General features: G+C 44.0%; 2 protein-coding genes across 6 annotated transcripts in view; one reads left to right on the forward strand and one right to left on the reverse strand.

The window, feature by feature from the left end:
* DSTN (destrin, actin depolymerizing factor) overlaps positions 1-3,229 on the reverse strand; it is a 38,122-nt gene extending 34,893 nt beyond the window's left edge. Inside the window, exon 1 of one of the 2 annotated variants that reach the window (XM_030825794.1) lies at positions 2,866-3,229. In XM_030825794.1, coding sequence (XP_030681654.1) covers positions 2,866-2,868 — 3 coding nt within the window. In that variant the 5' untranslated portion in view covers positions 2,869-3,229. The remainder of the gene's footprint in view (positions 1-2,865) is intronic. The other variant, XM_003268206.4, reaches the window with a different exon arrangement.
* A 564-nt stretch (positions 3,230-3,793) lies between these two features.
* Positions 3,794-26,638, forward strand: part of BFSP1 (beaded filament structural protein 1) — a 72,813-nt gene continuing 49,968 nt past the window's right edge. For 2 of the 4 annotated variants that reach the window (XM_003268209.3, XM_003268207.3), the window contains exon 1: positions 14,000-14,394. Coding sequence is in view for 1 of the 4 variants with exons in the window: in XM_012512217.2 (XP_012367671.1) it covers positions 14,347-14,390 (44 nt within the window). In the remaining 3 variants the exon portion in view is untranslated. Of the gene's footprint in view, positions 3,963-10,056; positions 10,180-12,514; positions 12,737-13,999; positions 14,395-26,638 lie in introns of those variants that run through there. The other 2 variants (XM_003268208.3, XM_012512217.2) reach the window with 2 other exon arrangements.

Genomic DNA, 26,638 nt, shown 5'->3' on the forward strand with positions numbered 1-26,638 from the left:
AGAACTGGCCTGTTGCATATTTTCAAATAAGGCAATCAGGAATGCTCTCCTAATTGCAATAGCCTGAATAAAATCATCTCCTTAACCAGCCAGGATATTATGTCTTTGACACAGGAATGGTTATAACTCTAGGGAGGGAAGGGAGTGGGATGAGGAAGATGATGCATATTTAGCTGTAATGGTAACATAAAAACCTGAAATACGGCAATAAGATAGCCCTTTTTCTTTCCGTACAAAAGGATCTGTTATTCTGTGTGCTTTTCTGCTTAAAATGTTTCAAAATTATTATTTTAAAACTTATTTTAAAAGGTGATTTGTCTCAAGTCAATTAATCCTTTACAATCTGTTTTCTCATATGTTAAACAGGCATGTGAATACATGCCCAACCTATTTCACTGGGTTGTAGTGTTTTTGCTAATCACCAAGTATTAGAATACTTGAATACTGCGCCAATTAGTTCAGTCTGTGAGACCACAGTTCAGATTAGGATAAGGTTAAGGGTTAGATTATCGTGCAAACCTTTTAACTCTACTTCAGGGGCAAGACTACACTCTTAACTTTCCAAGAAGCATAAAAGATACTCTTTGGTTACAAGAGGAGCTAGGCAAGTCTAGGTGTGATGTCTCAATCCATATCCAGTAGAACTACTGAGCAAATAACTTTAGTAACTTGATGAGGGGCTACTAAACAATCTCTGTATAAGGAGGCTGGCACACTCAGTACACACACACACACGTTTTGTTTGGGGTCTGTAATTGTGGTTCATGTGGAGGCAGACGTTGTTTTTTTTTTGTTGGGGGAGACATCTGAAAACATCTCATCTCATCCTGAAGTGCCCAGCTGGTTTCAAACTGCTTTATTTCAGGTGCTTCTAAAAGACTTGGTGAGTACAAGGAAGTGATTCTGCTAATTTAGAACAAACCCATCGGTAGTTAAAATTTAATCTTAAAAGAAACTTGGAACCAAGCATCTAACCAAAAGAGCTAAAAGGCAAGTGTTAGACTCTGGGATAATACCCACAATATTCTCTAATCACTGAACTAAACAAAGATGCTCCTGCACTCATAAGGCTAAAAACAAAAATAACCTTTAAAAATGGGGGGTCTATAATCTGAACTCTAAGAGTAACTTCTAAGGTCTTCTTGATCTCCCTAAAGCCAACAATTTTGAAGCGTATTTGGAAATCGCTCATTTCTAATTTTTATTTCTCCCACTCCTCACAAGAACCAGGAAATATAACTCTTCCTTCCTTGAATTTAGTTAAGCTTTAACTAAAACTAAGCATTTAACTTAAGCATTTAACTAAAAGTAAAATGTTTGGTCTCTTATTTTCAAACAGAAAAATAAAGTCTGTATTAGCCATTCAATAAAAAAGTATAATGTCAAATCACAAGTCTCTAGAGCAGACCCTAGTCAGCTTCAAAGCACTTTAACAGAGTGAATGCTCTTAAGCGTACCACAACTCAAAGCCCCTAGATTAAGTCTTTTAGTATAAAGTGCATATACATTTAAAATGTTATTAAATTTTTAATAATTAGATATTAAAAAGACTCAAGATGCTGATACTTTGTAGCTTACAGCATTAAACCAAAGAACCAAAAACTGAACAGTATCAAATCCCTATTACATACATATCTACAGTCATCAAGAAACTACCGGTTAATCTTTTCTTTCACTAAGGGGCCGCCTGCATGTTCACGGAAGTTGCAATAACTTAAGAAAACCAAAACTGTTACACAGTGAAAACAGTTTGTATGCAGATAAGCTGGTACCAACTGCTTCTAGACAGATGCAATTACAGTGTAATATTTCTAGCAAAGTCTGGTAAGGCTATGCCTGCAAATCACTGACCAAAAATGGTAACAGTGTGTGCAGACTAACGAAAATGACAAAATGTTCCATCTGATAGTTCAGTTGAGAATACGTTTTTAAATAGCTAATTAGAGTGACAGTGTAAAGGGGGAAATACGTAAATTAAGCAAAATGTCCATCATATAGAATATACTAATGAGCACCTGTTTACTTTTTGATGACTCCAGTATTTTAATGGTTTTTAAAGCTCTTAAATTTGGTTGTATCAGCATCCCAGCATCATGCCCACACCTTGCGCACCAAGTTCTGGCAGAGTCCAACTGTCTACAGGTCAGAAAAAAAATTCTAACCATACATGGACAGATCGGGCAGGGAAGGGTTAAAATACACACTGCCAAGCTTGACAAGCACGACGAGAGTGCTGCTGGAAGCCGATTGCCAGATAAAAAGAAAAAAACAAAGGGGCTGCAAGGCCACCCCGTTCTAAATCATGCCAGGATCCTGCTCGTTAGCGATCATTCCGTGCTCTAGGACTGTTCCATAAAGGCTTTATCTTCCTTACTGAGATAGACCTCAAGGGCTGCTCGAACGCGCACAAGTCACCAAGCGCCTCAGCGCCAGCTCTGGGGAAACCCACGCCAACAAGGACGGTGGCTGGATTCCGACGCCCCCCGCCCCCCACTCCCCGGCCTCGACGTGCAGACCCCCGGATGGATTTCACAGAGCGGGTGGGGGCGCTCAACCCCGGCCAGTTGTTGCAAGGCCGGGTCCGGAGGCACCTCAGAGGCCACGCTCAGGGCGGCGACCTCGCCCCAGCTGGGAGCTGCGCAACGGCCGCGGATCCGCCCCGGGGCGCGGGGGCCCAGCCAGGACGGCGGGCGACGGAGGCCCAGAGACACCCGCCCCCGGCCCTGCGGCCCGGATACTGCAGCCGGACCGGGTCCCTCCCCGGGCTGAGGCACGGCTCACCCCCTTAGCCCCGACTCCGCGGCGCCCCAGAGATGCACTGCTCCCGGCCGCCTCGGCCCACGCCTCGGCCTCCCTCCCACTCACCATCTTCGCCGCGGCGGTCGCAGGGACGCGGGGGAGGGAGCCGGCGGGCAGCGAGTCTGCAGAGCGTCCTCCTCGCGGCTGCGGGACCGAGAGACCGAGCGCTGAGCTGACGCGGCGGCGCGAGCCTACCCTGGGGCGGGCGCGCCTCGGGACGGAACGCGGCTGCGCACGTCACGCAGCGCCCGCCGTTGCTACGCAACCAGCCCGCCCGGCAACGCCCCGCCCGGCAGCTATCCAGACTGTCGGAGGGGAGCTTCCCTCATCTGCTTAAGGCTGCGGGGCAGGGTCCCCCTAAACCAGAAAGTGTTTAGGGGTGGGGGTGCGTCCTCTCTCGTCTGCAGGAGGCTAGAAGGCGGACTGGGCTGGCTCCTGATGGCAAGGGGCGGGCAAAAGATGATGGGGGATGGGTGGCCTTCCTTCGCCTCCTCGGCGGGTCCACCTGACGCCCCACCCACCGCGCAGGCACGGCCCGCGCGGGGAGGCAGCCACCTGGCCAGGTGTGCCTGCCGCAGGGGGAGGGGCGAGGCCGTGGAGGGGAAAAGGAGGGGAGAGCCGGGGGAGAGGGGGACAGTGTGGGAAGGAGGGGGATTTGGAGGGGAGAGGCGAGGGGCACATAGTTGGGGAAGGAGGGAGATGGAGAGGGGAGGGAAGAGGTGAGGGAGAGGGGACAGAGTGGGGAGAGGAGGAGTATGTGGGGGGAGGGGGGAGGGGCGAGGAGGCACTTAGTGGGGGAAGGGTGAGGGAAGGGGAGAGGTGAGGGAGAGGGGACAGAGTGGGGAGAGGAGGGGGATCTGGGAGAGGTGAGGGAGAGGGACACAATAGTGGAAGGAGAGAGATGTTGGGGGTGGGGAGGGCAGGGCCCGAGGAGGGGGAACGCGCTGGGGGAGGACCCACGGGAGCGGAGTCGCGGGCTGCGGCAGCGGGGACGCCTCCCGCATTTTTTACCTACTTTGGTGCGATTCCCGCCGCCCTCCCCTGATTGGCCCAGTCTGGCTTGTCCTGCCCTCGCATGAGGGGAAAAAAGTCTGCACATTTTTCCTCCTTCCCGAGGCGACCGTGGCCATGCAGAGTGCTCTGTGAGTCACCGTTAATTTCAGGTCTGGAAAAACAAGGAGGATTTATTTATCTTTGGGAACTGCCGGGGAAGGAGGCAGGCGGCGCGCAGGGGTGTGGCTGGGAAAGCCCGCGCTGTCCCAGGACAGTGGCGCCAGTCCCGCCGCTCAGTTCTCCGGGTTTTTAATTTGGAATTGTGTTTTTCTAATGGGCGGTTGCGTCGGAAACACGGTTTTCAGAGGGCCCAGATGAATCCCAGCGTTTTTGCTGCGGATGTTTTTGTGGGAAATACAGGGAACAGGAAGAATTTTATAAATTAATTTAGGTTACCGAGATCATGGCCTCGACCAAAACTATTTTAATTCTCCAAATATGAGACTTTTGGACAAGATGGTATTTTTTTTTTCTGGCACTATGTAAAATCTAGGTTGTATGTGGCTTTTGTTCTGCCTCACTCAACATAGAAACCCATTTCTCATTACCCTCGTTCTTTTTAGAAAAGACAGTAAGCAAGTTGTGCAGTTTTAAGCCTTTACCACCTGATACATGATTTTTGGCGGGCTAGAGCAGTGGTTCTTAACTTTAGCATGCATCAGAATCACCTGGAAAAGTTGTTCAAAGCTAGACTTGTGTGCCCCATCCCCAAGGTTCCCTCACTGCTTCTAAGATGATGCTTGAGAATGGGCATTTCTAACAACAACTAGGTGATGCTGAAGATGCCAGTCCGAGACCACACTCCTGGGCTGAGAAGGAACCCCCCTCTATCCTCCTGCAGCTGGAACCCACTGCTTTTCTGTCTGCCTAGGACCCTGTGGCCCCCACACTTCTTAATATTCAGACTTCCTTTCTAGTCCAAAAGTGAATGGTGCTCATTTAAGGATACATGCCTGCCTGCCTGCTCCAGCCTCTCCTGCATTTCGTCCTCCACTCTGCCACCAGAGTTAGGTCCAAACATAAGACTGGTCTTGTTACGTTCTTGCTTAAAATTTGCTGTGGCTTCCTCCATAATCCTCAGCGGGTCAGTCTGGCCCGTCTGCCTCTGGCCTCAGCCTACTTTTTCTGCCCTATCTCCCATATCTTCCTAAGTGCCCACTGCCCCCCCCAGACGAAACTTCTCATTCCAGAACACCTCTTACTAGTTCTAACTACCTTGATCATGGGCCTGCTTATTTTTTCAGCCTGGAATGTTCCTATCACCCTTCGCATCTGAAGACTTCTCTTACCACTTCCCAAGGATCAATAGTAGTTCCTTCTTTTTTTTTTTCCTGCCCCCTACCCCTTCCAACTCCTTCACCCCCCTAGTTCCTTCTGTAATCCCAGAGTTCATCACTTCTCAAATCTTTTTTTTTTTTTTTTTTTTTTTTTGAGACTGAGTTTTACTCTTGTTGCCCAGACTGGAATGCAATGGTGTGATCTCGGCTCACTGCAACCTCCGCCTCTCAGGTTCAAGCGATTCTCCTGCTTCAGCCTCCCAAGTAGCTGGGATTACAGGTATGCGCCACCACACCCGGCTAATTTTGTATTTTTAGTAGAGATAGGGTGTCTCCGTGTTGGTCAGGCTGGTCTCGAACTCCCAACCTCAGGTGATCCGGCCACCTTGGCCTCCCAAAGTGCTGAGATTACAGGAGTGAGACACCGAGTGCCTGGCCACTTCTCAAATCTTAATAAAGATCCAAATCACCTGGGATCCTTGTTAAACTGCAGATTCTGGAGTTGAGGGGTGGAGTCTTAGATGGCCCCAGGAGATGCAGATGCTATACTTTGAGTTAGGAGGTTTTATGGTTTTTCCCTATAATTACTGTAGCTCTGTAATTATGTGCATTTGCCATTACTACCAGATTAGCTGGGAGTTCCTTGAGGTCATGGGATATTTAAGATGCATATGTATGAACTGGCATAGCCCATGATACATAGTAGGTGTTTAATAAGTGTTGAGTAAGTGAACCAGTATCTGAAGATGTTTTACAATTTATCAAACTTCTGTATCAGTTTATCACAACTTAAGATGGGCCCCCATTTTTTTTAGGTCCCACTGAACTTCAGCCTCTGCGTTTAACACCCAGGTTTTCTAGACATTGACATTCCTCCTCCCCACACAGAGGGAAAGAGTTTTCATACAATGCTATAGACTAATAAAGATTTATGCCCTCCGGAAGTTGAAAGGTAATCCCCAATGTGATGGTATTTGAAGTTGGGGCCTTTGGACAGTGATTAGGGCATGAGGGCAGAGCCCCCTTTAATAGGATTAGTGCCCTTATAAAAGAGGTCCTAGGCTGGGCGCCGTGGCTCATACCTGTAATCCCAGCACTTTGCAGGGCCAAAGCAGGTGGATCACGAGGTCAGGAGTTCAAGACCAGCCTGGCCAAGATGGTGAAACCCCGTCTCTACCAAAAATACAAAAATTAGCCAGGCGTGGTGGCAGGCATCTGTAATCTCAGCTACTCAGGAGGCTGAGGCAGGGAATTGCTTGAACCGAGGAGGCAGAGGTTGCAGTGAGCTGAGATTGTGCCACTGCACTCCATCCTGGGCAACAGAGCTAGATTCTGTCTCAAAAAAAAAAAAAAAAAAAAAAAAAGAGGTCCTAGACTGCTGCTTGCCACTTCCACCATTGTGAGAACACAGCTAAAATGTTCATCTATGAACCAGGAAGTGGGCTCTCACCAGACACTGAATCTGCTGGTGACTTGGTTTTGGACTTCACAGCCTTTAGAACTATGAGAAGTAAATTGTTGTTGTTTGTTTATGGTATTCTGCTATAGCAGCCTGAACAGACTAAGACACATAAGGTCTCTCCTTAAATATGAGATTGGTATATTTCAATTTTCGTTTAGAAAACATTTTGCATGCTTAATCTGTGAACATATAGGCACTTTCATTTAAAACCATTAATATAAGTGGCAGGGAAGAAGAAGTGATACATTAACGAGGAGCCTGAAGAGAGATGTGTATTAATAGATAGGCTGGGGAAAGCTCCTTTGCTAGGAGACATAGCACTGTCAATATACAGCATAGAAAAAAACTTTAGTTTCTCTCCTCCCTCTCCACAAATTCACCTATTTCCTATCTCCTATCCCTATTTATGTCAGTAGTCTTTTTTTTTTTTTTTTTTTTTTTTTTGAGACGGAGTCTTGCTCTGTCACCCAGGCTGGAGTCAGCTCACTGCAACCTCCGCCTCCTGAGTTCAAGCGATTCTCTTGCCTCAGCCTCCCGAGTAGCTGGGATTACAGGCACCCGCCACCATGCGCAACTAATTTTTGTACTTTTAGTAGAGATGGGGGTTTCACCATATTGGCCAGGCTGGTCTCGAACTCCTGACCTCAAGTGATCCGTCCGCCTCGGCCTCCCACAGTGCTGGGATTACAGGCGTGAACCACCATGCCCGGCCGTCAGTAGTCTTTTTTTAAAAATAACTTAATCCTCTAAGACACAAGTGTAGTTTTATTGTAAAAGATTCAAACAATACAACAAAGGAAAAACCCTTCTCTCTTTTACCATAATTCCAGTCCTCTCCTCAGAGGTAACCACTGATGTCAGTTTGCTGTGTGGACTAACAGAAATACACCTTGGGCATATGTTTTGTGTTTCGTTTTGTTTTCATTGGTGTTCTGTGTAATGGTTTTATGTTGGGTATGTAGCATCTTGTAACTTGCTTTTGTGCACTTAATGATTGTCTTGGCAATCTTGCCATTATCAGTAAATCATTTCTTATAATTGCTGCAAGGTGTGACTGTTCATTCATTTAACTTTTCCCCTACTGATGGGCATTTAGGTTATTTCCAATCCTTTGCTTTCACAAACAGTTCTTCAGTGAATAGCCTTGGGACTGGCTTCTTTGCATACATGAGCTGGTAGACTTCTCAGAAAATTCCTCCCATAAAATTACTAAGTCAAAAGGAATGCATAAATTTTATTTTACTAATTACATATTACCAGATAGCCTTCTAAAAAGGATATACCAATTTATAATCCCTCCTACAGTAATTAAGAATATCTGCTTACTCTCCACTGACAGTTTATTAAAAGTTTGAGGAATTTTAGAACAGGCAAAACTACAGTGAAAAAAATCAGAATAAGTGTTAAATAGGGTGGGAGTGGAGATTGACTGCAGAGGGGTCTGACAGAGCTTTCAGGGGTGATGGTCATTTTTTTTTCTTACTTTGTTAGGGGTTCAAGTTACATGGGTATACAGGAGGCAGAGGTTGCAGTGAGCCAAGATCACACCACTGCACTCCAGCCTGGGCAACAAAGTGAGACTCCATCTCAAAAAAAAAAAAAGTTATATGGGTATATACATTTGTCAAAACTTAAGATTTGTGCATTTTGCTGGACATGGTGGCTCACACCTGTAATCCCAGCACTTTGGGAGGCTGAGATGGGCGGATCGCCTAAGGTCAGGAGTTCAGGACCAGCCTGACTAACATGGTGAAACCCTGTCTCTACTAAAAATACAAAAATCAGCCAGACGCAGTAGTGGGTGCCTATAATTCCAGCTACTCAGGTAGCTGAGTCAGATGAATCGCTTGAACCCGGGAGGCGGAGGTTGCAGTGAGCCAAGATGGCGCCACTGCACTCTAGCCTAGGTGACAGAGCAAGACTCCTTCTCAAAAAAAAAAAAAAAGAAGTAGTAGTTTAAATGAATCAAATAAGGGGTAGTTTAATAAGGGTTGTGTTTGGTTACAAGTAACAAAGACTTAAAGAATAATGGCTTAAGGCTTTATTACATTTGTGTGTGTATATGTGTATATGGTTTACTTCACACATAGAAGTACAGTGGCAAACAATTCAGATTTGTTATATTGACTTGGTGGTGCTCAAAACCCAATTTCTTCTTTCATTTTTTAATTTTTTATTTTTTATTTTTTAGCCAGGGTCTCACTCTCACCCAGGCTGGAGTGCAGTTGTACAAACATGGCTCACTGCAGCCTTGAGCTCCTGGGCTCAAGCAATCCTCCAATCTCAGCCTCTTGAGTAGCTGGGACCACAAGCTCACACCGCCACCATGCCCAGCTAATTTGTGTGTCTGTGTGTGTCTGTGTGTGTGTGTGTCTGTGTATGTAAAGAGAGTCTTGCCATGTTGCCCAGCCTGGTCTGGAACGCTTGGACTCAAGTGATCCTCCTGCCTCCGCCTCCCAAAGTATTGGAATTACAGGCATGAGCCACCACACCTGGCCCCAATTTCTATGCTGTTGCTTTGTTGTGCATAGATTGTCTTCTTAAGATTACCTCATAGTCCAGGATAACTGCTAGAGTACCAGCTATTACTTCCACATTTTAGGCAGTAAGAAGGAGGAAAAAAAGATAAAAAGGGTATCCTTTTTTTTTTTGGAGACACGGTCTCACTCTATCACCCAGGCTGGAGTACAGTGGCACAATCATGGCTCACTTCAGCCTCAACCTCCCAGGCTCAAGCAGTCTTCCCACCTCAGCCTCTCAAGTAGCTAGAACCACAGGTGCACACCACTGCCCCCAACTAATTTTTAAACGTTTTGTGTGTAGAAACAAGATCTCCCTATGTTGCCCAGCATAAGCATCCCCTTTTTTATAGAAAGATCCCAGAAACTGGTGGGGTGGTGGGGAGGAGGTGACTCACACCTATAATTCCAGCACTTTGGGAGGCTGAGGAGGGTGGATCACCTGAGGTCAGAAGTTTGAGACCAGCCTGTCCAACATGGTGAAACCCTCTCTAGTAAAAATACAAAAATTAGCCGGGCATGTGCCTGTAGTCCTAGCTACTCAGGAGGCTGAGGCAGGAAAATTGTTTGACCCGGGAGGCAACAGAACGAGACTCTGTCAGGAAGGAAGGAAGGGAGGGAGGGAAGGAGGGAGGAAGGAAAGGTAGGAAGGAAGGAAGGGAGGGAGGGAGGGAGGGTTCCAGAAACTTATATCATAGAAACTTTTATACCATATTTCTAGACCACATACCCTGTACTATATGGGATTTCTCCTTTTATCTCATTGACCAGAACTTAGTCATATGGCTGCAAGGGAAGCTGGGAAACATGGTCTGTTCTCTGACTAGCAGTGTGCTCAGCTAAGACACTGTTGTTCCTTTACTAAGGAAGAAGGGGAAAATGGATATTGGGAGATAACCAGTAGTGACTGCCACAGGTAGATATTATCACTGGCCTCATCCCACAGATGGGGTAAGGTGAAGAGATGTTCCTTGGGAGCCCAGAGGGAGTATAGGATCTGATCCCAAGCCCTTTACCATCAGGCCGCTTGACACAGCACTTGTGAATAAGGCTGAACAAGAGAAATGAGGTATGTCTTGTTGCTTGCTTAACACCACAGAGGAGGTTAATTGGCAAAGTAAAACAAATAGAAGCTGTAGAAAATACATTCTGAACATTCCTTACTGCCCATAGCCTGGTGCTGATGGGTCAGACAGCCCCAAGGGCCCTGGCATCTATTTTAGGAAAAGGCTAAATATGTTTAAGTATATTCGTGGGAAGGATACAGTACCACATGCTAACATTATTGATTTCTCTATTAGTCCTTATGGTAGAGTAAAAATCATATACCACTATTTTATAACATTAAAGATTGACCAATTATGTATGTTTTTCGGATAATAGCATGCTTAAGTAGTACAATTGTCTCGACCAGTGGTTCTTAGTCCCTCTTAGGCCATATATATACCCTTTGGGATTCTTTTTTTTTGGAGACAGAGTCTCGCTCTGTTGCCCAGGCTGGAGTGCAGTGGCACGATCTCAGCTCACTGCAACCTCCACCTCCCGGGCTTAAGTAATTCTCTTGCCTCAGCCTCCCGAGTAGCTGGGATTACAGGCATGCACCACTCCGCCTGGCTAAGTTTTTGTATTTTTTAGTAGAGATGGGGTTTCACCATGCTGGCCAGGCTGGTCTCAAACTCCTGACCTTGTGACTCACCTGCCTTGGCCTCCCAAAGTGCTGGGATTACAGGTGTGAGCCATCGCTCCTGGTCTGGGATTCTTATAAAAAGTATAAATCCTCCGGGCGCGGTGGCTCATGCCTGTAATCCCAGCACTTTGGGAGACCGAGGTGGACTGATCACGAGGTTAGGAGCTCGAGACCAGTATGGCCAACATAGTGAAACTCCGTCTCTACTAAAAATACAAAAAATTAGCCAGATGTGGTAGTGTGCGCTTGTAATCCCAGCTACCTGGGAAGCTGAGGCAGGATAATTGCATGAACCCAGGAGGCAGAGGTTGCAGTGAGCCGAGATCACACCATTATACTCCAGCCTGGGTGACAGTGCGAGACTCCATCTCAAAAAAAAAAAAAAAAAAAAGTATAAACCTTCTCTCTAGAAAGACGGACATTTGTTTCTACTCACAAAGCTTGGCCTATAACCTTAGGGAGCTCATGAACTGCCCTGAAGCCTATCTAATAAATATTTCAAGAAAGTTTTTGGGAAATGTTCTAAAAAGCAAATCCAGTGCAAGGATAAATGAACAATCCCACAGTTCCTTGCATACATACATCAAGGTCAGAGTGGGCATCACAGCTCTCATCAACACAGCCTTTCAGAACTTTATAATATAGAGCATTTTATAAAATACAAACGATCTGAACAATACGTGCAGGAATGCAGCTTGTTTTTATTCATTCGTTCAGCACTCTATCCTGGGGATCTCTCCAAGTTGTCTTCCATTTTTCATAAGCTTGATACATTCTTTTTTTTTTTTTTTTTTTTGAGGCGGAGTTTCGCTCTGTTGCCTGGGCTGGAGTGCAGTGCTGCGATCTGGGCTCACTGCAACCTCTACCTCCCAGGTCCAAGCGATTCTCCTGCCTCAGCCTCCCGAGTAGCTGGGATTACAGGCACCTGCCACCATGCCTGGCTAATTTTTTTGTATTTTTAGTACAGATGGGGTTTCACTGTGTTAGCCAGGATGGCCTCCATCTCCTCACCTCGTGATCCGCCTGCCTCGGCCTCCCAAAGTCCTGGGATTACAGGCATGAGCCACCATGCCCAGCCTCCATGATACATTCTTTTTACACTTCTGATCTGGTTGTTGTATTTCCAGAGAAAGAAAAATGAACCACAAAATATTCAGAAAGGGGCAAACAAGGAAATCAAGCATTTTTTTAAGGATAGATGAAATGAGTTCAGACTCTTCAGCATGTAGGATTGAGTGTAATCACAAGTCATAAAATCATGAAGGATAGGAATGAAGAGACTAGAAATTTCACAGTAAACCTTAACATATAAAAACAAGAGAGCTTTTCTAAAAGCTCAGAATAAGTCACTTTAGAAAAAATGAAAGGACTGTTTCACATGGTGGTTAAGAAAAGGAGGAAAGTGACAGTCAGAGGAGGAAAAAGCATGTCACAGACAGCAATGGGCTGGTCGTGGCAAGCTCTCTGGTTGGGACTCATTTTTCCCCAGCTCGTCCCATTATTCCCTGCAGACTGCTGCCTCACCCATTGGTACTGCAGGGCAGGAAAAACTCAGAACCAGCAAAGCGCCCACCCCAGAGGCTGCCAGGTAATGTCAGGGCAGTGCTGAAGCCCTGCTGGGATATGGAGGTGATACCAACACATGCACGTGGGCATCTTGTTTATATTCACAATGAGAAGCCACTGTCAAATCTAACTGAACATTTTTTTCATTTAGATTTGAGGATGTTTCCTGAGGTCCTACTGTGTGCCAGCTGTGGCCATGTTCGCTACCAGGAATATGAAGATGAATAAGGAGATCACAAGCAAAAACAGAAATGCCAAGATAAACTTGGCCCAGGTTCCCTTGGGAATTCTCAGGATCCTACCTGGTGCAGCAGATTACACCAGGAAGAAGTTACTGGATCTTTGATGAGTGGAGCATCCACAGAGGAAGGAAGTGAGTGTTTGTTAATGACATCATTCCTCACTTATGTTGGCAAATATGAATATGGAAGAGATGGCTGGAGGGTTTATTCAAAGTTGGATATTTGGAGGAAGAGAATGCCTGATGTTCCTACCAAAAAAAATTAGACCCTATGGACCAAGATACATAAGATAGATGTAGATATGTAATGGGTTTCCTTTCTGTTTTTTAATTTTCTTTGGAGTCTGCTCTGGCTTACCTCCCAATTTTCCTGTCTTCTGGGGGGTAGGAGGAGGGATGTCAAATGATGGTTCAGCCAAAGAAACCCAGCTCTTCCTGATGAGGGAACTCTGAGTTGTATTCAAGGAAAACAAACACCAAAAACAGATAGCCAAAGGCCAATGGTCATGATTTGAAATTTGAGTGCCTTTTACTGTAACAGTTTTGCTCCAATATTTCCATTACCAGTCCTTGGGTGAGGTATTTGACTCTACATCAGAGGTCCCCAACATTTTTGGCATCAGGGACTGGTTTTGTGGAAGACAATTTTTCCACAGACAGGGCAGCAGGGGGATGGTGTGGGGGGGTGGTTTCAGGATGAAACTGTTCCATCTCAGATCATCTGGCATTAGTTAGATTCTCAGAAGGAGCGTGCAACCTAGATTCATTGCATGCATGGTCCACAATAGGGTTCCCACTCCTATGAAAATCTAGTGCCGCTGCTGATCTGACAGGAGGTGAAGCTCAGGTGGTCATGCTCACTCGCCGCATTCCTAACAGGCCACGGACCAATACTGGTTCATGGCCCAGGGTTTGGGGACCCCTGCTCTAGATGACACAAATTCTAGTCTTGCCTAGCCCTACTGTTGACTAGCCATAGGACCTCTGCAAGGTGCACCCCTTTGGGACTCCTTGTCCCCACCTGTAAACTCAAGATGTTGACTAATTTGACCCTTTTAACTCTAAAAGGTGATGCTTGCACTCCACAGAAGAGATACTGAGTGCCTGGCACAGTCTTAGCAATTTGTGAAGTATCCTGTTCTAGTAATACTAAGGCAGGCTCTTAAATTTTGATTTCTAAACTCTAGGCCGTGGGCTCTAGATAAAACAGGGCTCTAGAGGGCTTTTTTTTTTTTTTTTTTTTTAAATGGCAAAAGCAATAAATTGCTGTAGTTTTCTAGATTGTAGACTTAATGTGGTTCTCCCAGCTATCCATGTCTGGGGAAAGGAAGCTGATTGACACAAGAGATCAAACAGCATTAGCTTCAACATCCTTATGTGTAAATGAGGCAAACACGTCACATCTTGCAATTGGTCCTGCTTTTTTTTTTTTTCTTTACTTTTCTTTTTGGAAGGGGGAGTGGAGGTGAGTGGTCACTAAATTCAGGCCCAGTCATTAAGAGGTGGTCCCTTACTAAAATTTTCCACGCTGGAGGTGGAAGGAATTGCTTGCTCATTTATATTCTCTATCCTGTGGAAAGCCTTCCCTCCCACCCCCTGAGCCAGTGAGTCACTTCCTCTCTGCAAACCTCTAAAGCCTCCTTTCTTTCTCAGCCCAGACCTGGCCCTCTGGAGAGGGTTTTGGAGTCCTGGGGAGTCAGGGTATCTCAGGCAGCAGGCAGCACACCTTGGATGTGAGCTGAATGGATTTTCAAATTTCAGAGAAGGAGCCTCCACGCAGGAGAAAGTGTGTAAGTGTTCTGATAAACGCCAAGTGTTGGATTCTAGGTTCAGCATTTTTTCTTTTTACTTTAAACAACTCTAGGAAAGAAACACCCGTAGAAGGTACAGCAAGCGGGTTGCAGGTTTGTTTTATGACTCATGGAAATTTCTAAAATGATAAATATTGGCTCAGCAGTAGTCTGACATAAGATACACTCAACTAAAGCACCATGGTTACAAGAAACAAGAAGTGCATATTCGGTAAATAAAGTGTGGCTCCACTTCCAAAAGCTTTCAGAGAAAAAAGAGCAGCACGCAAGGCCTGGATTCTTGAGGTTCCCTTCTTGAACGGCCAAAGTTCCATTTGTTTTTCCCAAGGCCAGAAACTTCCCTGAGATGACTGCAGTGTCTTCCCAGCCAGGAAGCCATTTTAAATGGTTTGGGTGCTATACTTTATTCAGTCCAGAGTCTTTTTGGCTAATATAATGAAAAAATTTTATGCATCATAAAAATTAATGAGGTTGAAGAGACAAGTATTTTTCTCCTAAAAAGAAAAAGGAAAGTAAATATTTTTCTTGCTGAGTAAAACCGCCCCCATCTTTGTGTGTATAAGATGCTAGGCATCTTGGAGAGATGTAAGCAATCTGGAATATCAACTTTTCAGATGAAATTTAGAGAATGTGAGCCACAAATAATGGCTGGGGTCCTCCTGAGTCGAGTTTTTATTTTTTATGAAACAAAGTCAGCATTACTTTAACTTCTCATCAGCTCATTTTAGTTTCTAAAGAAAATATAATAGACTAAAATTCATACCCAATGAAAGGCCATTGTATCCACTTACTGACAGCTGGGAGTGAGCAGCTCGGATCTGCCTTTCAGCTGGGTTTTCCTGCATAACAGGTTTATTAACAGAGCAGCGTGACTCACAAGCAGTGTTCTTTAGAATCACCCCCCAACACACACACTGGAACCACGATAAACACTTGGTAAGGAGGATCAATCACAAAATAAACTGAGGAAAGACTCAGGCTACAATTCTATGCTTCAAATAAAGCAGCAAAAGAGACTGTTAGGCGCATGAAGGTCCCAGACAAGAGACCTGGAAGAAGGCACCAAATCTGAAAAGGTGATTCAGTAAGTTGGCTGCGTCATGCTAGCGACCCTCCTACAACCACTCATCGATATATGGACTTCCCTTGAGCCAGGAGGGCCCAGGACTGAGTCACTAGAATACGTCGTAGAGGACATGGAGGGCAGAGAAAGCTAAAGCCATTCTGTAAGCTCCTGCAGAGAAGCCCCCTTGAGGTAGGGGAGAGATGAGGTGCCCCGCATGGTCTGCAACACCAGTGCAGGTGGGAAGGGATATGCAATGAGGCGCTGTATCCAAAGGCCCTTTGACCCAGCTGCTGGGAAACGTATCTCAAATTTCTCCAAAGAGAAACTGCGAGGGCCAGATTATTCAGAGAGATTCTCTCTGGAACCTGGTATCAATGCTGCAGAAACGGACTTCTCCTTAGCACGGCCTGGCCCTCTGTATTTGCCCTCCCTTTGCTTTTCCACTCATCTTATATTAATCAGTGTTGCAATAGAGGGAGGGAGCTCTCCTCACCAGCGAGGCAGTGGCAGGAGTGTCTCTGCAGGTAGCCAAGGTGATGCTGGCAGCCAGGGAGCAGCAGTTGGGATAGCTCTGGCAAGATCACCTCGCTGGCTGCCAGGGAGAGAGCCTGGGCCCTGAGCCAGGACATGGATGGGCCTGGATCATTCTGCTGGTTGAGCCAAACACCATTAAAAATAATTTCAGAAGGGAAACCACTTTGGTGCATTTTTTCTGGCTATTAAAAAAAATACAGATTTAGGCCGGGCGCGGTGGCTCAAGCCTGTAATCCCAGCACTTTGGGAGGCTGAGGCGGGTGGATCACGAGGTCAGGAGATCGAGACCATCCTGGCTAACACGGTGAAACCCCATCTCTACTAAAAATACAAAAAATTAGCTGGCCGCGGTGGTGGGCGCCTGTAGTCCCAGCTACTCAGGAGGCTGGGGCAGGAGAATGGCGTGAACCCTGGGAGGCGGAGCTTGCAGTGAGCCAAGATCACGCCACTGCACTCCAGCCTGGGGGACAGAGCAAGACTCCGTCTCAGAAAAAACAAACAAACAAAAAAAAAACAGATTTATCAGGGGAAAAAAAATGCTGAAAATGTCTAAGAAAGAAAATAAATGTTCTCTATTAATTTTCCTGCCACATATTTATATAATAATAAAGAGGTCATTTTAAAAAATTTAATTATATAAATTATCTGGGAATGTCTTCTTATTAAAAAAAAACTCTGGATAGAAAAATGTCACCTTCACTCCCCTGCAATTCTTTTCCCCCTCACCAAATTTAAGCTCTACTATTGGTCTAAAATGTACAGAACAAAGTCTGTCCTTCCAGGTTTTGCTTATTTACACACACGATAGATAGATAGATCAATAGATATTAATAGATAATTTTGTGTTCCTGTGATTTTTTTAAATTATTTTAATTTTTTTCTTTTTTAGAGACAGGCTGTCAGTCTGTCACCCAAGCTGGAGTGCAGTGGTGTGATCATAACTCACTGCATCCTCAAACTCCTGGGTTCAAGAGATTCTCCCACCTCAGTCTCCCACATAGATGGGAGTACAGGCACACACCACCATGCCCAGCTAACTATTGTATTTTTTTGTAGAGTCTTGCTATGTTGCCCAGGCTGGTCTCAAACTCCTGGGCTCAAGCAGTCCTCCTGCCTCGGCCTCCGAAAGTGCTGGGGTTACAGGCATGAGCCACTGCACCCAGCTGATGATTGTATTTTAAATTCTGCTTAAGAAAGTCTTTCTACCACCAAGATTTCATTTGGAATTAGTTTTATATATTGTGAGACACCTAGCTTTATTTTTTCTCAAATATATATCCATTTTCCCCAAAACTTTTTGTCTAACTAGCCTATCCTTTCCCATTGGTAGAAAATGTCATTTTTATCATCTATTCCATTCCCATGTAGAAATGGACCAACATGGGTCTGTTGCTTGCTCTATTCTTTCTACTGATTTCTTCATTCTTATACAAATATCACCTTTTTCATTACTCTGGCTTTATTGTGTATTTTAAATATTTGATGGGCCCTTGTTCTTCTTGTAAAAACTGTCCTTAGTTATCCTTATACATTTTCTCTCATATGAATTTGACAATCTTCTTGTGAAGTTCTATTTAAAAATCTTGATGGTATTTGATTGGTATTGCACAGTTTTTAATCATCAATTTGTGGGGAATCCATTATCTTTACAATATTGATTCTTTTCACCTGTGAACATGGCATGTTTCTGTAATTATTATTTTGTTTGTTTATTTTGTTTTGTTTTTTGAGACAGGGTCTCGTTCTGTCGCCCAGGCTGGAGTGCAGTGGCACAATCTCAGCTCACTGCAACCTCTGCCTCTGGGGTTCAAGCGATTCTCATGCCTCAGCCTCCCAAGTAGCTGGGATTACTGGTGTGGGCCACCATGCCTGGCTAATTTTTCTATTTTTAGTAGAGACAGGACATCACAATGTTGGTCAGGCTGGTCTCCAACTCCTGACCTCAGGTGATCTGCCCGCCTCGGCCTCCTACAGTGCTGGGATTACAGGCGTGAACCACCACTGCCGACCATGTTTCTGTAATTGTTTAGGCATTCCTTTGTGACTGTCAGTAAAACTTTGTACTATTCTTTTTTTTTTTTTTTTTTTTTGAGACAGGATCTCACTCTGTCACACAGGCTGGAGCGCAACGGCACGAACACAGCTCACTGCCGCCTCAAGCGATCCTCCTGCTGCAGCCTCCCATGTAGCTGGGACCACAGTCATGCACCACCATGCCTGGCTAATTTGTTTCATTTTTTTGTAGAGACAGGGTCTCACTTTGTTGCCCAGGCTGGTTTTGAACTCCTGGGCTGATGTGATTCTTCCACCTCAGCCTCCCAAAGTGCTGGGATTACAGGCATGACCCACTGCACCTGGCCTACTTTTCTTCATGTAGAGTCTATGCATGGCTTAATTGGATTATTTCAAGGTATTTGTGATTTTAATTAATTATATTTTATAATTCATTATTGTTTATTAAAGATAAACATTTGATTTTTGTTTATTAGTCTTATAGCCAGCCATCTTACTGAGCCCTCATTAATTCTAATACTTTTCCACTTAATTTTCTTAGACGTTTTCGGAATGAGATATAAGCAACAAACGAGAGTTCTATTTCTTTGTTTCTAATTTTTATAACTAATTTCTAATTCTTGTCATTGCATGGGTTAGGTTTGGAAGCATAATGCTGACTGGTGGCGATCCTTATCTTGTTCCTGACTTAGGTGGAAAAGCTTCTAATAGTCCATCATCTCTTCTGCTCTTTCTGTTAGGCTTCTGGCAGATATCCTTTAATATGTCAAATAAATTTCTTGTCTTATTTTTGTAAGAGTTTTCGTCAGTGGTGGGTGTTTAGTTTCATTAACTAGGTGTTCCCCTCCTTTAATTTGTTAATGTAGTAAATTATATTAATGGATTTGCTAATGCCAAACCATTGTGGCCTTCTATGATACGTTGTGCTCGGGCTTGAGGTATGTTCTCTGGAACTGCTGCTAGATATGGTTTATTAGTCATTTACTTAGGATCTTTACATTTATTTTCACGAAGAAGGCCTATGTTTTATTTTGGTTTTGTGTTTGTGAAAACACAAAATAAAGAATAAATTGGGACTATTTCCTTCTTTGCCTTTTCTCTGAACAAGTTATATAAGGCAAGACTTACCTGTACCTTAAAGCTTTGATAGTATTGGCCTGAGAAACCAGCAGGTCCTTAGACCTGATCTTAAACATAAATCTAACAAACTCAGCCTTAAACTAATTTTTATATTTTCTTTTGTTCTTCTCAAGTTTTCTATTTCTTGAGTCAACTTTGGCACTTTGTCTTTTTTTCTAGAAAATCATGCATTTTATGTAGATTTTAAATTTGGGGGACATAATACTGTACATAATAGTTTCTATTCCCTAATGCTAAAAATATGCCATCTGCAACTGTAGTTTAATTATTTTTCTGCCAAAGATAATTAAATTGTGACTTCTCTTGTATTTACTCAGACTTGCCATCAGAAATATATATATATATATTTATATATTTTTAACAAGTCTTTTCAAAGATCCCAATTCTAACTGATATAAGATGAGCTCTCTACTAATAAATCCAAAAGGCCTTGATGATCACCTTATCTAAAGTAGTTTGCTGCCTCCACTGTCTATCCTCTTTCTGTTCTGTATGATTTTTGAAGCACTTATCAGCAACTGACACATTGTATATTTGTTTAGTTGTTTATTGTCTCTTTAACCCTTAATAGAATATCTGCTCCATAAGTGTAGGTACTTTGTTTTCTTCATCACTGAATTGCCAATGAAGTTTTCCAATATCACTTGGCACATAGATGATAAACACTAAATATTTGTTGAAGTTGTTGATTAAAGTAATTGTTCTTTCATTGAGGATTTTTGTTTTTGTTTTTGTTTTTTGTCTACCCTGTGAATTTTATTCCATAGATTTTAGTTGTTCTTGTTGAGTTTGGCATTTCATCCTCATAGTTTCTTCCCCACCACTTTCCTGAAACTGCTTTTACCCACGTGACCATGGAACCTCACACTGCTAAATCCAATGGCCAATTCTTAGTCCTCATCTCATACAACATAGTCAGTCATATCTTCCCTTCACTTTGAAACACCTTACTTACTTGGCTTCTAGAATCCCACACACTCTTCCTGATTTTCCACCTACCTATCTGGTCCTTTTCAGGCCCCTTTGCTGGTTCCTCTTAATCTCCTGACCGCTGATCTCCAGAGTCCCCATGTATACTAAGTTCTTAGACTTCTTCTCTTTACTCTCTGCAGAGAGTTTTCTGATTCAGTTTCATGACTTTAAATATCTTCTCTCTGCTGTTGGTTCCCAAATTTATGTCTATCCTTGACCTCTCTCCAGATTTCTGACTTGTAGATGCAACTGTCTATTCAACACTTGCCCTTGGATGTTTCGTAGACATCTCAACTTCTCATAATTAAAACAGAAATCTTGATATTTTTCCCCAAAATCTGCTTCACCTCCAGTCTTCTCCATCTTGTAAATGTCAGTTTCATCCTTCCAGCTTCAGATTTATCCTTGTCTCTTCCCTTTCATATCCCACATCAGTAAATTCTGTTGGTTCTGCCCTCAAAATATACCCAGAATTCTATCACTCCTCATTACCTCCATTGCTGTCACCCTGGTCTAACTCACCATCACCTCTAAACTGGATTATTGCAATGGTCTCTTGGCTGGTCTCTCTGCTTCTGCTATTCTCAGCACAGCCATGAAAGCCATTCTGTTAAGCTGTAGGTCAGTTTATGCCACTTCCTTGCCAAAATTCTCAAAGGCTTCCCTTTACTTTCACAGTGAACCCAAATCCTTATGGAGGATTTGTAGAAATCCTGTGGGGTCTGTCCTCTGGTTGCCCTTCCTGACCTCATCTGACCTGCACTGTATCCTCACCTGCTCCACTCTTGCCATGATGGCCTCTGCACCCTTCTTTGAACAAACCAGGCACATCCTATTACATTTATTCTTCCCCATGTTTAGAACACTCTTTCTTCAAGAATCCAAATGGCTTTCCCATCACTTCCTTCAGTTCTCTACTCAGACGTAACCTCCTCAGTGAGGTCTTCTCTGACCACCCTGTCTAAAATTACCAGATGCCCCACCATCCTCCCAGTTCCCTTTTCTTTATTTTTCTCTGTAACACTTATCACCACTTATCATACTCTATTTTTCAGTTGTTTGTCTTATTTACTTTCTGTTTTCTCCAATTGAATATAAGCTCCACAAGAACAGGGATCAGGGATTTTTATTTTCTCCTTTTTTTTTCTTTTTGCAACAGTCTTGCTGTTGTCTCCCAGGCTGGAGTGCAATGGTGTGATCTCAGCTCACTACAACCTCTGCCTCCTGGGTTCAAACAATTCTCCTGCCTCAGCCTCCTGAATAGCTGGGATTACAGGTGCCCGCCACCATGCCGAGCTAATGTTTTTGTATTTTTAGTAGAGATGGGGTTTCACCATGTTGGTCAGGCTGGTCTTGAACTCCCGACCTCAGGTGATCTGCCTGCCTCAGCCTCTCAAAGTGCTGGGATTACAGGTGTGAGCCATCACACCCAGCCTTATTTTATTTTTTTCGCTTCTGTATTCCAAGGCCCAGAAGAGTGTTGGCACAGAGTAGGTTGTCAATACATATTTGTTGAATAAATAAATGAATAATATTGGTGGTGTAGATGTACAAGTGATTTCAGGTACAGATGTGATGCCTAAGGGTAGCAGCCATCTGTGAGCTTGAGCATTGATATAGTTTGGATGTTGTCACCTCTAAATTTCAAGTTGAATTGTAATCCCAATGTTAGAAGAGGGGCCTGGTTGGAGGTGATTGGATCGTGGGTGTGGATCACTCATTAATGGCTTAGCACCATCTCCCTGGTGCTGTCTTTGTGACAGTGAATGAACTCTTGCGAGATCTGGTCATTTAAAAGTGTGTGGCACCTCCCTGCCTTCCTCCCACTCTCACCGTGTGACCTGACAGCTCCCCCTTTGCCTTCTACCATGAGTAAAAACTCTCTGAGGCCTCCCCAGAAGCCGAGCAGATGCTGGTGCCATGCTTCCTGTACAGCCTGCAGAACCGTGAGCCAAATAAACCTCTTTTCTTTATAAATTACCCAGTCTAAGGTATTTACAGCAATGCAAGTATGGCCTAATAACAGGCGCTAAGCCACATACTAAAGCCAGCAGAGTGAAGAGTTGGAATGAACCTGGGACTGAAGGCTCCACCATACTCGCCCTGAACTGCCTACTTCTGGACTGCATGTCATCATGTTAGGGAAGCAGGAGCATAGGAGAGCCAGAGTGGCACCATTTTAAAATCAACTCCATCTTAAAACTGGCAAGGCACATTTCTTGTCTATCATGACCTGTGGTTATATGATGTTTACAGCTGAGGAAACAGCTTAACAATGCCTGCAAGGATAAACTATGACAGAAAAAATGTCCAAATGTCCTGTTATTGCATAATAATACATGCTTTTAAAATGATTATAGTTGGCCAGGTGCAGTGGCTCACGCCTGTAATCCCAGCACTTTGGGAGGCTGAGGCGGATGGATCACCTGAGGTCAGGAGTTTAAGACCAGCCTGGCCAACATGGTGAAACCCCATCTCTACTAAAAATACAAAAATTAGCCGGGTGTGGTGGTGGGCAGATGGGCACCTGTAATTCCATCTACCCAGGAAGCTGAGGCAGGAGAATAGCTTGAACCCAGGTGGCAGACGTTGCAGTGAGCTGAGATCACGCCATTGCTCTCTAGCCTGGGAGATGAGAGCAAAACTCCATCTCAAAAAAAAAAAAAAAAAAAAAAGATTGTAGTCATGCTTTGATGTACTTATGCACTAAAATGCCAAGAATAGTTTTCTTTAAGTCAACAAACTAATAAATTTTGTGACACTGTCAGCCCCCCAACAGGTAGATATAGCTTAACTTTTATATAGGTAAGACCCTATATAAGAAAAATGTAAAACAAAGATGAGACATTTCTCCTCTTGCTTTCTGAGGACACCCTACTCTGTAACTAAGTAGCTTTTAATAAACTTTCTCTTCTCACTGTACTCTGTGACTTGCCTTGACTTCTTTCCTGCACAAAGTCCAGGAACCCACTCTTGGTGTCTGGGTCAGGACCCCTTTTCTGGCAACAATTAGAGAAAAATAATCCTTATGTGGTTAAGCCTGTTGTGTGCATCTGAAAGCAATCCTGAGTGGTACTACCTCATGGCCTGGAGAGGTTGAGAACTATTCTGAGGGTAAATAGAGAAGTGGGCTTGGGACAGATCACATAGTGATATGGTTTGGATCTATGTCCCCACCCAAATTTCATGTCTAATTGTAATCCCCAGTGTTGCAGATGGGACCTGGTGAGAGGTGATTGGATCATAAGGGTAGATCCTTTATGAGTGGTTTACTTTTTATTTAATTAATTAATTTATTTTTGAGACAGGGTCTTGCCCTCTTTCCCAGGCTGGAGTGCAGTGGCACGATCGTGGCTCACTGCAACTTCTGCCCCCCGGATTTAAGTGATTCTCGTGCCTCAGCCTCCTGAGTAGCTGGGATTACAGGTGTGTGCTACCACACCTGGCTAGTTTTTGTATTTTTAGTAGAGACGGGGTTTCACCATGTTTCCCAGGCTGGTCTCGAACTTCCGACCTCAAGTGATTCACCCTCCTTGGCCTCCCAAAGTGCTGGGATTACAGGCATGAGCCACTGTGCCTGGACTGTGAATGGTTTAGCACCATCCCTTTGGTGCTGTTCTCATGATAGAGTTCTCGTGAGATCTGCTTGTTTCAAAGTGTGAAGCACCTCCCCACTCTCTCTCTTGCTCCTGCCCTGGTGATATAAAACGTGCTTGCCCCTGCTTGCCTTCTGCCATGATTGTGAGTTTCTTGAGGCTTCCCCAGAAGCAGAACCTGCCATGCTTCTTGTACAGCCTATGGAACCATGAGCCAATTAAACCTCTGTTCTTTATAGATTACTCAGTCTTGGTATTTCTTTATAGCAGTGCAAGTGCAGACTAATACAACCAGGAACCCCAGTAATTCAAAGATGTGATATTTAAGAGGATCCTTTCTAGCAGCTGAGAAGGAATAACAAACATGACAAAACACAGAAGCAACTGGATTCATGAAGCCAAGATCAAGTGCTGCAAAAGGGAAATATGGGCCTGGCATAGTGGCTCACACCTATAATCCCAACACTTTGGAAGGCGAAGGCAGGAGAATCACTTGAGACAAAGAGTTTGAGACCAGCCTGGGCAGCATAGTGAGACTCTATCTCTACAAAAAATAATTTAAAAATTAGCCTGATGTGGTGGCATGTGCTTGTAGTCCCAGCTATTTGGGAGGCAAGGGCAGGAGGACCCCTTGAGCCCAGGAGTTTGAGGCTATAGTGAGCTATGATCACACCACTGCACTCCAGCCTGGGTGACAGAGCAAGACCTCATCTAAAAACAAACAAAACCACCACCACCAAAAAACAATAAGTATAAGAATCTGTTTTCATTTGTAACAATACACGGTTGGAGGCTGATTATTTTACCAAGGCTTTGACTGAAATGTTATGCTTTTAGACTGATTTTTAAAAAATTGAGGCTGACTCCAAGAACTGATAAAAGCCCCTTGGGGAAGACTGGCATCAGACTCAGTCTATGCAGTCTCCATACCTGGTAAGAAAAGAATGTCACTTTCTAATGGCCCAAGAACCCCAAGTTATCTTGGGACCTCCAGAGGAGAGGAATTCACCCAATTCATACAGGTATTTGCAGGAACAGATAAATTTGTGGCTGGGCTTGAGTCTTTAAAAAGTCTGAATCTGAGATTCCTTATGTAAAAGGTTTCAGCAAAGCCAGTTTAAGAGAGCCTATAAGGCAAATAATTATTATTGGTGAGCTTTATGCAAATAATCAGGCCAAGAATAGTAAGACTAGAACTTATTTTGTAAATAAATTGATCCTACCATAATTTGTTTTTAATGAAAACGAGAGACTAGAGAGAAAAACATTATCATACACCTGCTATTAGATTCTAGCCTTGTCTGTCGTTTTTGAGGGTTTTTCTTTTTTTTGCATTATTTTCTGCAATTTGGACTAGAGATCTTAAATTCTTTCCAGGCTACAACTCCAAACTAACATTCTCTGGATAGATTATGCCCACTATTAATATTTGTTTTTCCCCCGTTTCCATAAAAATGCCTCTATTGGCTGGGTGCAGTGGCTCACACTTGTAATCCCAGCACTGTGGGAGGCTGAGGCAGGCAGATCCCCTGAGGTCAGGAGTTTGAGACCAGCCTGGCTAAGATGGTGAAACCTCTGTCTCTACTAAAAAAAAAAAAAAAAAATTGGCAGGGCATGGTGGCATAAGCCTGTAATCCCAGCTACTTGAGAGGCTGAGGCAGAAGAATTGATTGAGCCTGTGAGGCAGAGGTTGCAGTGAGCTGAGATTGGGCCACTGCACTCCAGCCTGGGCAACAGAATGAGACCTTGTTTCAAAAAAAAAAAAAAAGAAAAAGAAAAAGAAAAAAACATGTCTCTTATTAAAAATCCACTTGCTTTATGTTTTAGACAGCAGGAGGCTGGTTTTCCAACCAATTCACTTAGATTCCAAATGCCATCAAATTTCTTTTTACAAGCATTGTTAAACTGGGCTTAAGCATTTTATTAATTATCATTGGGTGCTGTTTGATTTTTAAAATAATTATTTGTTATATTCAACGGGGGTGCAGATGGTTAAAGTTTATGTCTTCTAGGCTTCAACAGTTCTGAATCAAGCTAATAATGGCCCAAATATTCCAATCCACACCATCCCAGGAGAAGCCCAGTTTTTACAGGTCTTTAAAACAGTAAGCGAGAGATTTCAATGCCCTCAAAATTAGGCAAGGATGACAACCCTGTTCAGCAGGAAGCAGCTTCGGAAGATGAGATCTTTGGCCCTGTCTCCTTAAGAATAAGAAGGATGAAATCTCTCTGGGGGAATCGAGATACAATAGGAATGGGACAGAATTCCTCCCTCATATATATCTTACTATTTTTTCCTTAATTATATTTAATTTTTTACAGAGAGAAAGTCTTACCATGTTTCCCTGACTAGTCTCAAACTCCCGGACTCAAGGAATACTCCTGCCTCTGTTACTGGAAAAAGGAGTTGATATGGTTTGGCTCTGTGTCCTCACCCAAATCTTTTTTTTTTTTTTTTTGAGATGGAGTCTTGCTCTGTCACACAGGCTGGAGTGCAGCAGTGGCATGATCTCAGCTCACTGCAACCTCTGCCTCCTGGGTTCAAGCAATTCTCCTGCCTCAGCCTCCCAAGTAGCTGGAACTACAGGTACCTGCCACCACACCCGGCTAATTTTTGTATTTTTAGTAGAGACAAGGTTTCACCGTGTTGGCCAGGCTGGTCTCAAACTCCTGACCTCGTGATCCACCCACCTCGGCCTCCCAAAGTATTGGGATTACAGGTGTGAGCCACTGCTCCTAGCTGAAACAAAGAGCTGCTTTCTTCTTTGTTTTTTTTTGTTTTTTAAATGGAGTCTCACTCTGTCGCCCAGGCTGGAATGCACTGTGGCGTGATCTTGGCTCACTGCAACCTCCACCTCCTGGGTTCAAGGGATCCTCCTGCCTCAGCCTCCAGAGTAGCGGG

The sequence above is a fragment of the Nomascus leucogenys genome, chromosome 13 (assembly GCF_006542625.1).
Source record: "Nomascus leucogenys isolate Asia chromosome 13, Asia_NLE_v1, whole genome shotgun sequence".
NCBI lineage: Eukaryota > Metazoa > Chordata > Mammalia > Primates > Hylobatidae > Nomascus > Nomascus leucogenys.